Source organism: Synchiropus splendidus, chromosome 3 (genome assembly GCF_027744825.2).
Source record: "Synchiropus splendidus isolate RoL2022-P1 chromosome 3, RoL_Sspl_1.0, whole genome shotgun sequence".
NCBI classification, from domain to species: Eukaryota; Metazoa; Chordata; class Actinopteri; order Syngnathiformes; family Callionymidae; genus Synchiropus; species Synchiropus splendidus.
Window position 1 is genome coordinate 31230030 of NC_071336.1, and position 14495 is coordinate 31244524.

Below are 14495 nucleotides of genomic sequence, written 5' to 3' on the forward strand. Positions count from 1 at the left end.
GAAGCCCAACGTCTACCAGGGTGGGTGCTTTGTAGAGTCCTATACGGAGAGCTAGAATCCTATAGAGACCTCTGCTCGATCTGGTTTGAATGAGTAATATCCACTACAGTTCCACACCCCACAGAAAAGCTGATTGAACTTTTAATATTAATTGTTAGTTTCAAAACATCAGAGACTCTGAGAGTCATACCTAACTGAACCTAATATACCTAACAATGACTTGATCCCACTGAACAATTATTGGACTAATATTCAATACAGTTCCAGGTTGAGCAGTACAACACTGTTGGGGGCATTAACCTTTTAACTACAAGCTCAAGCAAGAGCAAATTCTCCTTCTCCTGAAGCCATCCTCAGGAGGTATTTCCCACCTCTATAATAGTGAAAATACTGAAAAATAAACATCAAAATATACATAGATTTTTAAACTAGGTGCAGTAGTTGAAGGGTCAACGTGATACAGAAATTCAATGCTTTTGAAACATTTCTGTTTATCTTATGAAGGACTGTTTGACTGTGACTGCTGCGACCAAAAGCCTGATGCAGGTTGATGTCATCGCCAACATGAGAATGGCTCTCTTATTACCGACACAAAAATGTCCCTCCTCCTGTCGAGCTGCCGTGTTCTCACGTGCAGCAGCTAAGCTAGTCGATATTTTCCTAAACAACTGAGATCCAAGAAGTATTTGTCGTCCTTCCTTCCAGAAGAGAAAACACAGTGACCGCCGATGCACTGGAGCAGAGACGATGGGCGAGCCGCCGCGCGCGGAGCACTCACGCTCTGAGATGAGTCACCCGGGCACAGCGGGCCGTAGGGGGAGGGGCAGGGAGAGGAGATACGGGGTTGCCATGGCAACCAATCTATGTCAATTCCGCTCAGCGAGCCTCCCTCCACATTGAGAAGCCCCAGCACGTGACGCCCCCCCCCTTCATCCATCCACTTGTGGGTGTCACAGAGTTCATCTGTGTTTTTACTCACTGTGGCATGAGAGATGGTGAGGATGCCCCCCTTCACGGAGCACTGCCTCCTCTGCCACACCTTCCTCAGCCTGCGAGGGGAGCACATTACAAAAGGGGGGTTGTCATGTCTTTTGTTTCCGCGCCCACTTTAAAATTTCATCAGCAGAGCGGCCCTTTTTTTTTTTTTTTTTTTACATAAGGAGCCAGACAGCAGCTTACCCATCGCTCTTCTTCAGCAGGTACCCCTTCTTCTCGCTGCCAAACTCCTTGTTGCCTTGCAGCTGGTGCATGCTGTAGCCGCCCTGCTTGCTCTGAGAGTCCTGCAGCAAAGAAAGGTCGCGTTAAAATACAGATAAATGATGACTGGTCTGCTACAGACATGCATATGGGGTGGAAAACTGTCTAAGCATAGTGCGCATTTAAGAAACGCTGCAAGTCAAACATAGGAATATCAACCAAGATTATCAAGGAAAAACAAGAAAACGAATACTGTGAGGAATAGGATTTAATTTATTCATGAAGCCATCTATTTACAAATAGTGGTGTCATAAAGAGGGGTTGTGACACAGTACTAATAAACAGAGTGGACAGCATTATATTAATTCTATTAGGATTTATTTTTGGATGTGCTCTTCAATTTAAATGGATATATTTTAAAACATATATGTATTATTGTGATACTGATCATATATTTGGTTACATTTTTTAAAGATTTTGTGTATTAAAAAATACAAGGGAAAGTAATTTATATTTTAAAAAATGCAAATAACAAGCTAAATTATTGAAAGGAAAATGTAATCCTAGAGAAACATCAATGTTGGTGGAAATAAACATGAGATATAAGTTAAATCAAATCTTCACCAACAACGGTCATAACCCAAACCAATGTTTACCACCGGAAATAACGTGAACTTGACTGACCAAGCTCTTGACCACATGTGGTCCATCAGAAAAACACGCTGCCTCAACACCTAAAGAATGCTAACACATAGTTACTCGTAACCCAAAATGCAGATCAGGGTTCAATACTGGAAGATGACTAAACTAGGGCACTAAAATGCTAACATAATACAATGATATAGTTACATTCAGACTCTATTTCTCAATATTTATTGTCCAAGAAAACCATTTAACTTGGGTTAATAATTGAAGGGAATGGGGAAAAACGTTTTATTTTCACATTTGTACGACAGCTTTATCCCCGAATGCATGCAGGCACTCACACAAACTAATTCCAAACCTAAAATAAAAAGTTCTATGAGGAAAAACTCCAAACACAAGCTGCAGCTCGACTCTACGGCGCTAACATGCACACCAAGCAACACAGACCGGCATGCTGCTCGTGCACCAGAACTTACTCTTCTAGACTTGAGTCCAGACGAGCAGAAGGCAGAGGGAGGGGGGGCAGAGAGGGGGAGAGGTGTGAAAGATCCGACTCAGGTGCAGAAGGTGGGTGTGTGAAAAGGGTGTCACTGACTAAACAACTGTGATCCAAGACTTTGTTTTTAATGTCGGTGAGAGTGAAAAGAGGACGTCAGCTAGAAGAGAACATTTAGTGCGAAGCTCCTTTAACATGCAGAGAGACAGACTGGAGGGAGTGTCAGGGTGACATCGCAAGCACTACACTGGTTTGAATAAATAAATATGATCTCGTTTCAGCTTGTCTGGGGGGAGGCCCAGGGGCAGACCCGGGACACGATAGCGAGATCACAGCCCTCTGGGTGACCTGGTGAAGTTCTTCATTTGGTTGCTGCCCCCGTGACCTGACCTCTGATGGTTGTTGGAGCAATTGGTGGCTTTACTTTAATACTTTTGATTCGCCTATTTCCCCATTTCATTTGGACATTGATTTCCTTCATTTTTTCCTAAAAGTAGAGGAAAGAACTTGACAAACAAAAATAACAAAGCAAAGACGACAGACACACATACGGGACAAAGAAAGACGGGTGAATTGACGGACAGACAGACAAACAGAAAAACAGTAAGAAAGAGACAGACAGACAGAAGGAAAGAACAAAGACTAACAGACAGACAGATGAAAAGAAAGAAAGAAGGAAAAAGAAAGACAGATGAATTGACGGACAGACAGACTGACAGAGAAACAGAAAAACAGTAAAAATGAGACAGACAGAAGGAAAGAAGAAAGACTAACAGACAGACAGATGAAAAGAAAGAAAGAAGGAAAAGAAAGAAAGGAAAAAGAAAGACATGAATTGATGGACAGACAGACTGACAGACAAACAGAAAGACAGTAAGAAAGAGACAGACAGACAGAAGGAAAGAAAGTAAGAAGGAAAAAGAAAGAAAGGAAAAAGAAAGACAGATGAATTGACGGACAGACAGACTGACAGAGAGACAGAAAGACAGTAAAAAAGAGACAGACAGACAGATGGAAAGAAAGAAGGAAAAAGAACAAAGAAAGACGACAGATGAAAGAAATAAAGGTAGCATTGCAGACTACTTAATCAAAAAGCATAAATTCATCACATTGTCATGGCGTTTCAAATATGAGTACAATTTCAAAGGTCACATGACCACTCGTGCTCGCTGGCTGACGTGGCCGTCAGCAGAGCTGAATCAACAAGTGCCAACGCTCCTCAGAGGAGAGCACAACGCACTAACAACAAACAGATGATTGTCCACAGGCTGCAGCAAACAGCCTTGACACTGGCTGCAGTGGGATGCAGTGCTACGTGAGGAGCCATCAGATCAGGAGGGATGATTGAATCACAAGTGTTAAATTTAGCTCCGGTGGAAACGAGGTCTTGTGGTGCCAGACGTGATCAGCCTACCTCCTTCTGGTCCAGCTGGAGGGAGGACTTGATCAGATCCCGCAGAGCAGTCAGCTGCTTCTTCTCTTCATCCTGAGTCTGTTTGATCTGATGACAGAGATGTGATCAGAGGGATTTACTCTGTACTGCCCGCACATTCAAACGTGGACTGGGATCAACTGACCCGCCAGAACAGAACTCACTCTCACTCCCACACTGGAATTATATTTGTCATTTACAAGCCATTTCTCACACGAGCAGCCAAGTTCTGAGACATGTGCTTTTCCAAGGGCTTGTCGAACCTGCGCAGCATCCAAACAGCTCTTTAAAATCCAGATCAGGGCCAAGAGGTTTGAGGTTCCAGCAAGTCCTGACAGTCGCTGCTTGTAGTGGAACTTTCCTTGTTTCAAAAAGCAGCAGGGGAACACTCAAACCACAAAGCGATGGAGCAGGTCCATCAGGAACCAGCTGGAGAGCTCAGTAGGCAGCAACAAGAAGCGTCACCAAAGTCAACTTCTTTCCTGTCACCACAGCAAGTCCGCTTCCTAGTCACATCGCCTTCATCAAGAACCTCAAGGGTTCCTCTTCTGAACCTCCAACATCCTTGGTCCAACACTGACACGCCAACTCTGACATCACAGTGGTCTCCACCCTGACTACACTCTCTTCTTCACCTATGTTTTTTTCATATATTAATGGAAATAAAATGCAAAGGCTAAACATCAAGCAAATAACCATATACTTAAAGACGCCTTTGTTTATCGTAACCAGCCCCTTGGTCACAAACAGTCCCTACAGATTAGCCCCACTCTCGCTCATGCATAGATCCATGTCTGCAGGCTACAGGAATAATCATCTCGGTTTGTTCATGAATAAGTGAAATGGAAGCCATTGTGTGTGTTTACATTATAGAGATCAGCTGCCAGCTTCTCGATGTACTGCTTCAGCTTGTCTGCCGTCTTCAGGCCGTCCTGGAAGAAACTGGAGACAAGAGGAGTCCACATTAGATTCTTCAACAAATCAGATACTGTAGTATCAAGCCCCATGACTGGAAGGTTGGAGGTTCGAGCGCCCCCTCCAGGCACACTTATGTGTCATTGACCGCCTCATCACTCACAGCTCTTCTTCTTCAGATCAATAGAAGCTTCTCCCTTCTAAATCACAGACGCTACAACAAACAGGAAGAGGTGGCGAGGAGGATTTATGTTTAATGTATAAAGCTGGATCTAGCACCTTTAGGATCTGGGCTCACAGCCTTTCCGTGTGCTTGGCACATTTGAACTAGCACTTAGCAAATTTGGAAATCAATGACAGATCAGTCAGCAGGAAGCAGCGAAGCACAAATCAACGCTATCGACCCCAGTCCATCCGCAGCCAACATACACTCCAACAGTCTCTGCCTGTACACTCTATCCACGGTAAATACTCTGCATTTTTCAACTGAATACTACAGTGCATGACTTTTTATTACTTACCATTACTGTTTTTATTGTGGTCATGATTATTTTATCATATAAATGCATTTTGCAAATTTGCAAAATTCATCTTTTTAACAAACTATCATACACACTATCCACAATAAATACTGCTTATTTTCAAACGGAATACAACATTGATACATGTTTCCCGTGATGATAATTATTATAAGAACAACTATGATTATAATTATGATTATTAACAGTCTATCCAAAGCTGCTACAGCTAATGCCATAATAAAAAAACAATTTCGTTTTAAGAAATAAAATAAAAGCAATAACTAATAACCAGAATGCCTCATTGTTATTAATGCCAGTAAAGTTGTAGCAGCATTAGCCAAGTTTCAATGGAAGCTAAGCACTAACTAATGTAAGAGAATTGGCCTGAATGATTTTTTTTTCCCATTCAAATCCACATCGCAATGTAACAGAATGTGGTTTTTGAATTGTGAGTTGAAAAACAAAAGCACACCATAGTGCTGAAGCCAGTACTGCGAGAGCACGGTAGAATATCTGGTAACCGGCTCTGCCAGTTGTACCTTCTTTTTCATGTGCTGCAGTGCTTTGTTCCTTTCTCTGATTTTATTGAGATTATTGATTAATATATTACGTGTTCAGCAGGCTTGAAGACAATATTCTATTGCGATTCACGATTTTTCTTTGTATATTTCAGTAGTTCTATAAAGGTAAACATATTTAACTAAGTGTGCGCTAAGAACAGCAGCTAAGTTCTATAAATGTCTGAGCTCTGAAAAGCGGCTGACAGTAGCTCCTTCTCACAGCAGTTATAAGCCAGGTTTTAGCAGTAGCAGCGACATAGTCACACTAAGAGTTAAGTTCTTTAAGTGAGTAGGAGTCAGAGGAAGCTAAATACTGACTGTAGGTTCATTCAACATGGTCAAACATACAAGACATAACATGCATCCCTCAGACATGTGTGTTATCATGAATTAATAAAAAAGAATAGCTTAATCTTATCTTAAACATCTTTGCTATTCTTCTTCCCTTAAGCCTATAAAATAGATCCGACCTTAAACACACTCTCTGGAACAGCTCTCTTCTGTTTCCTCCCACGGCTCTATATCTCAGGATTTTATGCTTTTAATCAATCACTCGTGCACATTGTTCGATCTCCCGCGAGCAGATTAAGAGGAAGTATATTGTTTTGACCCGCTGTTTTGACAGGACCTAGCAACACTGCGGGAGAACGTATTAGCGCAGTTCTGGTGCCAGGAGCAAACACTTATTTACCCGCCAAAGCCCACAGCTGTCGCCTCACATCTGGTCGATGACCCGTGCATATTGACCAGCGCTTCATGTATTTGCCTGCACATCATTTGAGGGTGAACTTTCCACAATTTAGCAGTTCTTTATTGATCCATCGCTGTTTTGCAGCATCAGAGCAACAGATTGAGTCGAGGAAAACCACTGACGTCCTACTTATGTTGAGAATGCAGATCGAGGTTTTACAATGATCATAACACATTATAGTTTCTACCGCAGTTTGTACTCATCAGTCTCTGGTGTAATTTAGCCCACAGATAATGACTTATTAGGGTGCGTCCCAGATCAAAAGAATAGTCAGAGTCAAAAAACATACGGGCCAAACTCATAAATATAAAAACACTGACCAAGAGGAGTCAAGTATTTGGATAACAGTCACAGTTATTCACAGACAATGTTTTTGTTGGATAAATTATTTGGTTATTCGGTGACAGTTTCTTGGTCCACTATGTTCTATATACTTTTCAGCTTTCTTCAATTTCTTTCCAGTCAAGTTCACTTTTCTAGTGAACTTGACTGGGTTTCTAGGGGCTTCATCTGATCTAATGGAGGAGCAATCTGAAGGTTCAAGGAGTCCTCCAACCAAGCTAAGGACTGAGTGGTTCAGGACCTGCGGTCTGTCTGATCTCCAAGCATTTCTATGGAAATCCATATAAAATCATTTCAATATAATGTGGTACTCACTTGCACTGTGCATGGTAATACTTGATCAGGTTCTGGAGCAGGTCCACTCCCTTCTTGGTCTTGATCTCATTGACTTTGATCAGGTACTGCAAAGAGACGGGAGGAGCTCAGCCAACTTCTAGAAACAAGTTAACACTTGAAGATAATTGTAGAGCTACTTGTTAGCATGGGTCGACACAGTACTGAAGGGTTGAAGAGGTTTCGTGAAACACTTACAGACTTAGACTTGAACTAGTTGAATGAAACCTCATATCATTTCTAAACCAAGAGCGCCATTCAGCGGCCTCGGAAAATGAGGACGTTTCATGATACTTCGTCTATCCATCACTACTAACAAGGACTCCCAGTTTGGAGGGTCCACTTGATCAGTTTGATAAAGTTGAACTTGACTCTAAATGTTGGAAAAGGGAGGAAAAACACATCATGAAATGTTTGATGTCCAGAATAATTGGAAGTTTCAACGTTTCCTGTCTCAAGGGAAAGTGCTTCCAGGTCAGTGCGAGTGTCTTGAGACGGAGATCCCACCAAATAAGTGCATTCAAGACAATCCGAGCTAATCCAACAGAGCGCCAATCCACAGGGAATTACAAAGAGTTGCAGCTCTAGACCACTTCCAGCTCAAATTTAATCTGTTGCACAATAACTCTCTGAAGCATCTTATAGTTTTAATTTCACTTGTGTACGAGTGTGTTGTAGCTTTGTCTGCCTGACAGTGCATGTCGGGACTGACAGGATTATCCACATTCGGTCTGAGCCTGGTGTGGGTTTAGGATGTTTGGAGCCTTTTGTGTGAATGTGCAGCATCTCTGCCTGGACAGAATAGATGACTCCTGCCATTCCGAGCTCCTCTTTCGCTGCCTGTGATCCGGTGATTGAGTAACACAGGGCGAGGGAGACAGAGTGCCGGTGAGAGAGCGAGTGTGAGGGGGGAGAAAAATGCACGCAACAGGGAGAAACGAGGTTAAGTGGGACGAACAGATTGAACCACTGACAGCAGCAACTGTTGCGATCCCGACCGCAGCAGCAGCTCCGTGTTGATTTTTGGAAATCTCTGGGGTTAGTTGCTGTTTGTAATTGGTCTCGCGACTCCTTAAAGGCAGCGTGCAGCAGTTGCGTCGTTGTTTAACGTGATTATGGTCGGTCCATCTACAACTCTCCTCCCCCACCATCAGCCACTAAGCTACCGTCCACAGGGAGCTTCTGTCATTAGTTGGGGGAAGCCGATCACGGTGCCGACGTTCATGAGGCTGAAGGCAACCTCCTGGAATGTGTTGTTGGGATTGAAAGAGGACAGGTGAACACGTCTCGAAGGTCAATTTAAATAACTGCAATTAACATATATGACAGTGGATGGATAGATGATGCAAGAAGGGATGAACAGAACAAGACAAATATGGAGAGGGAGAGAGAGACAGAGAGAGAGAGAGGGGTGCATGGAAGGTAAATGTACAGATGGATGTGCACTATGTATACGGTTGGAGAAACAGATGGAGAACTGGCGATAATGTACGACAAAGATATACATGAAAGACAGGAAGAACAGTAACATGAGACCTAAATGGATAATAACTAACAAGTATGTATGGCTGGACGGATGGATATGATGCCGGACAGATGGTCTGATGATAAATGTGCAGATGGAATACTGATGGACAGTCCGACATGACAGATTGCTGCACCCATGGAGAGGTACAGGGCAAAAATGGAAAACAAATAGTGGACATGCGCAGTTGGAAGGTGGACTACAGGTGGGCAGAGAGATGGAAGGATGAACAGATAGTCAATGCGTTGGATGAGAGCTGAGGAAGCCGATGAATGGATGCATGATGATGAGTGAACAGTGAAAGGATAGATTTACAAATAGGTGGGTGAATGACAGGTGAAAAATGAGCAACACAAACGCAGTCTATAGGATGGTAGGATGGATGACAGTTTAGATGGATGGATGAAAATGGAAGACACCTCATATTGATGGATGAATGGATGGACAGACAGATGGAAGAACAAACGTACAATTGAAGGAAATACTTTCAGGTGGATGATAAAAGGCCAATGGAACAGGGGTTACTCCAGATCTGAACTGTGTCAGGCAGTAGAAGGTCTAAGTCAGGTGTGAGCACTAACTGGTGCAGTGAAGGCGACAGCAAGGCAGCGGTGACTGCAGCCCGGTGAGCACTTCACAGCAGCGCAGCTCCTGCGAGCATTATATAATTCCACTTTTTAAAAAAGACAGCGAACACGGCGTAGGCGGCACCACCCACCACTTGAGAGGTTTTTGGCACACAAGATTCTGCACTAACGGTCTGTTCTGAATTCTCTGGGGCTCACGCCGAGCTCACATTTGTTTTACACACTTCTGACTGTCAGAGTTCTGCAAGCAGAGACTCACAACGCCAACACCATGGAGGGGTTGGGTGTCAGCAGTTGCTCAAGAGCAAACCAGAACGAATGATATATATGGAAACACTTGAGGTTGAGAACATTTTATATGCAACATTACAACCACCCCTTTTGACACCAGCTCTGGGGATGCACCACCTACAAAGGCAGCCTCCACATCAGAAAGGTGGTCATAATGTTATGGGCCATTAATGCAAGTTGTTTTGAAAGGAATGTGGTCACAAGATGAAGGATAATTGATAAACGATGTTATTTCTAGGGTGAAACAACGTAGCCTGAAACAAGACAAGAAGAAAGGAAACCTCATGATGAATAGAGTGTGGTGTGACAATTCTGGCGGGTTAAATGCGAGTTTGATTCTCGGCAGAGATCTTGGTGTTTTCCAAAGGTTTGCCACCAACCTCGCACATCTGCAGCTGGAACAGCCGACGCTCCTTTTCCATCTCCTCAGCGATCTCAGCTCCGGTGATCTCAGTGCGGATCATCCCGTGTTGTTTGGCATGCTCCCGTTTCTCCTTCTCGATTTTGGTGCTAAGGGGTAAAAAAAAGGCGGGTCAGGTTCATCCGACAAGCGCCATGGTACAAGTCTAATCTGAGACTCACAACTTGGCTTCGTAGTCCTTCCAGGCTTTGTCAAAGGGCTTCTTTATGTCCTGTGGGAACACAGAAACAAGCATACAGAGAGGTCACAAAGGGGACGCAGTTATTTGCAGAGTTGGATCACCACCAGTGCCTCAGCAAAGGCCTCGCTTTGCTCGCGATTTACACGCGGGCCACGCCACTGGTGACCACGCCCTCTTTTAAACAGCAAGAGGTTCATGACCCAGTCACACACGGGCCGCCTCGAGCACAGTGGTGTTTACTCCTTCAGGATTTATGGCGAGATCTTTTAAACAGAGAGGTTTTACTCCCCCTGTTTCCCTTGTCCGCACAAGCAGAAGTGCTGACGAGGCGTTCTCTGCACACTGCTGAGCTGTGCCATGGGTGGGAGGGGTCGATAAAAGGAGGGAGAACGAGACACCGGCTTTACAGTCAATCTTACCCCCTTCACGCCTTTTAAATCTCCCTTCAGCAGCGAGTCCAGGGTGAAGATCACATTATGGCTCAGGCTCTGAAGCTGGAAGAGAGAAGCGAGATAGAACGAATAAATGTCGGAGTGCCACGCAACACACACTACAGTCTTTACAAAATACCAAAAACCTTGACATCCGATACAGCAAGATAACGTTCAAAGCACAGTTTGTCCTCGAGTGTCGTTTCACTGTCCAGCAGCCAAATTCTCTAGTGCTTCAGCACCAAGTCGTCTCTCCATCAAGCGAGGGAAAAGTACGAGCACAGGCTCTCCAACTACTCTTTCCAGCAGTGGTGTGCTGTTGCAGGAGGATTCCAACAGCTAATCTGCAGGTCTAAGCCAGACCTGGGAAACGTTTACAGGCTAGTCATTTTTGATACCTTCTAGAGCTTACTGTGGGTTCACTGCAAGCTGTGCACAGAAATGCTGACTCATTATGAGCCCGCCACAACCCTTAAGAGCTCATGAGGGTCCATGCTAGCGTATGCTCCGTAGCTACTGATAGACTTTTTGAAGAATCTTGAACAGAACCTGGGCTCCACCATGTCTGTCCTTTCATTCCATTAATGGCAGGCGGCAACAGTTAAGTGGATGGCTAACCATCACTCGACTGCTCAGCATATGATGTGCACGGTTTGATGAACACATCAATAGGTCTGATTGTAATGTTGTAAATAGGAGTCAAAAGCAGAAGGAAAATGGATGTAAATTGTTGTTCAGTGTGTGACTTCAATGGTTTTGTTGTCTTTGATGCCTTGGAGTCTTTGCTTGTTGTGATTATTTCTGGCAAATTATCGATATTACGAAATTAAGCATTGCATTGTTGAACGTATCAATATTTTCTTACACTCCTAGAGCTCCAGTGGAATGAACATCCTGGGGTCTTATCGATGAGTAAAGGAAGGATGGTGCATGATGTCGACAGATGTAGGAAGCGTCTTCAGACATAAGCATTGGTTAATAATAAATGTACATTTCCTGGAGGGAGTAATCCCGAAGGGATCAATAAAGTCTAGTCTAAGCCTAAGTCTAAGTTAAGAAAGAGCTGAGCCAAAAGACAAAGGTCCCAAATTGCATGGTGATATGGTCACCAGGGTATGACAGGAACCCAAAGAACAAGATAGAAGCATGAGACATGACCACATGAAGCCCAGCCATTTGGTAGGGACGCGAAGTAAATGGATGAATGGACGGACCAACCCTCCTATGCAAAGATAGACGTCAAACAAGGTGGGCCAGGTATCTAGTCAGGATTTCTCTTGGATGACTCCCTGGTGAGGAGGCCTAGGGTCAGACCCAGTATACAGATTACAATTCACAGCTGCCTCAGTCTCAGCCTTAGGTTATCAATGGGGGAACGAAATGATCCAAAATAAACAGAACCCCACTTCTGTCTTTTGAGACTATTGCCCTAAATAGTTGAACATTGTGCTTGAGACACATAAGCCCAATGAAACACAAGTTGAGCACAAATGGGGCCTAAAAAACTTTCAATGAAGCCGACTTAAAAACAGCAGGCTTCTTTCATGCAGGCCCATCTTGTTTCCTGACCTCATTAGGAAGTAGCCTTCAGATAAATTAGCGTAATCTTGGAGTAGCCACGCTCTCAAGTAGCCACAGCTCTGCTAACTCGAGCAGCAGCAGCAGGGTCATCAGCAGCGGTCTAAGCATTTAAGTCCCTCTTGTTATTTGCCAAGTCCTCCCAAACACAGTCAGGGAAAGGCAGTCACGGAAGTAAACAACACTTAATGGGCTCTAATGTGTTTCTTAAGTGCTTGTCTTGCATAGGGCCAACATGGAATCAATCTCCACTCTGGCTGCCTGCCGCTGGGCTCTAACAGACCATCCTGGAAACTCATCGTCCACTTCCTGAAAAGGGATGAACGCCGAGAGAAACGCTGCATCTGCAGTTTTGTTGATCTATAAAATGCTTGGGTTTAACTTAAAGCCGCGAGGACAAGCTCCATCGACCGCTGGTGGCTCTGTAGCTAAAACACTGACTTGATAAAGCACACGTGACTGGTTAAATGATTTGAGTGTTGGCATTTCCCTGTGGCTTTGAGTGTTATGAAGAGATCACGCATGTTTGTGGAATTTAGTTCCTCAGAAGTCCGTCTTTATTCCAACTCATTTCTACTCGGTTGAATCTCGCACCTCAAGGCCTTCATTCTTCTGCGTAATCCTAAACCACTAGACCACCGACAAGCCACCACACGACGAAGAGTAGCGCTCAGACTTGACTCACCAGGTTCTTCAGCAGGGCAGAGAGCTCCTTGGTGAGGGATGAAAACTTGACGAAGGCCGTCCCCAGGTCGGGGTTGTCCCGGCTGATGAAGTTGCTGCCAAACTTGTCCAGGGCCTGAGCGTAGTTCTCTTCATTCTGGACGTGGTCTGCAGGGGGAGGGACGGGTGAGAGTTTCAGTTAGACCTCTACCTGAAGAACATTGGATCTAAGCTCAAGTTCACTGGAGCAGCAACGTCTCCTAGACTGCATACATTTGTTCATGCCTGTGTTGGGACTACATCTAGAACAACTCATGGCAAACCTTTAATGGAAATGGTATTGGCAACATCCTAAGGCAGATCACCAAAATAACGGTCCATTTTTTCCCTCCAGTTTGATGGCAACTCGGCCGAATGTGATCAAAATTCGGATTCAGATTGTCGTGTGAGAGGGCGGGGCTAAACTTGTCACGGCACTCTGTCTTCTTCGTTTTTTGTGAGGTATTACAATCCCACACAAAGGCCAGACACGAATCCTTTTCCTAGAGGATTAGTTTGTACTCCTCCGTTTTTACAGAGCAATTTTTGGAACCGGCTAGGAAGAAGATCCGATCAGAAAACTCACAGTACACCTCCACGTAAGACTGTTGGGCAGCAAATTAGCAGATTTGAGTTGATGATCAAACGAGGATTGAGTTAACTAGTTGGTCAGTCCCCAGTCAGGCTTATCTTCTACTCTAATCTGTGGTCACAAGCTTTTGGTAAACAAACACAGAACATGAACATGCATCCTTGTCCCTATCGAAAGAAGCCGACTGGCTCGGACATCTTCTCAGGACACAGTGGAGGAAGTCTCTCCTCCCCTCTCAGATGTTCAGGGCTAATAAGCGATAGCTATATCCACTTCCAAAAAAATCCCCTAAATAAGTGTCAGCTCACACTACGAGGGATTAAGAGCTAGTGGAACTCAGCGGGAGCCTTTTCTCTCACACTCCGGCGTCCATCTGTGCTCATCATTAAGTCTGGGACGTAGCTGAGCTGGAAGGGGAAATCTAAAATAGGATCCCGAGTGGAAGGTCAGGTAAGACAAGTGTCCTGCTGGGTTGGTCCTGCTGGAGCCATTTTGAGCCGTCACATCAACCTAGGGAGACGAGGAAGTTGTAATTACAGCTTGTTTCTCATGATTATACGCACGCTAGCCAGCGACCGGGACATTAAGTTTTACATGCGTTTGTTATTCGGCGACGGCTTTTCAACCTTTGGTTCTCTGAAGTATACTCATTTATTTGGCAATCATTGTTCCTCACCTAGCCTAACAAAGCTAACAGGCGATAGCAAAGTGTTGTGAACTTTAAATCTTCATGCTAAGACCTCACAAAATAGAATTTTAAAGATTTGGTGGAGTCCTTGTTGCCATTCCAGCACTGAACAAGAAGTTCTTGGCAGTTGAACTGGTTTGAATTCAAGTTTGGTATCAAGGCTACAGACATTAGTACATATTATATATATTATATCCTGGAAGATAATCTCCACACTTGATGCTGCACTTCAACAAGCTGTATTTCATTCACTGTGCCAATGAATCTTCACGGTAAGTCTGGAGGCAGAGACGGACGACAGACAGCT

At 44.2% G+C, this 14495-nt stretch overlaps 1 protein-coding gene across 4 annotated transcripts in view; it reads right to left on the reverse strand.

Annotated features, from left to right (window-relative positions):
* asap1b (ArfGAP with SH3 domain, ankyrin repeat and PH domain 1b) overlaps positions 1-14495 on the reverse strand; it is a 62776-nt gene that overhangs the window by 20377 nt on the left and 27904 nt on the right. For 2 of the 4 annotated variants that reach the window (XM_053860215.1, XM_053860212.1), the window contains exons 3-12: positions 12892-13037; positions 10617-10691; positions 10178-10227; positions 9976-10105; positions 7175-7260; positions 4637-4712; positions 3753-3839; positions 2319-2327; positions 1180-1280; positions 980-1049 (exon numbers count right to left, since the gene is read on the reverse strand). In XM_053860215.1, coding sequence (XP_053716190.1) covers positions 980-1049; positions 1180-1280; positions 2319-2327; positions 3753-3839; positions 4637-4712; positions 7175-7260; positions 9976-10105; positions 10178-10227; positions 10617-10691; positions 12892-13037 — 830 coding nt within the window. The remainder of the gene's footprint in view (positions 1-979; positions 1050-1179; positions 1281-2318; positions 2328-3752; positions 3840-4636; positions 4713-7174; positions 7261-9975; positions 10106-10177; positions 10228-10616; positions 10692-12891; positions 13038-14495) is intronic. The other 2 variants (XM_053860214.1, XM_053860213.1) reach the window with 1 other exon arrangement.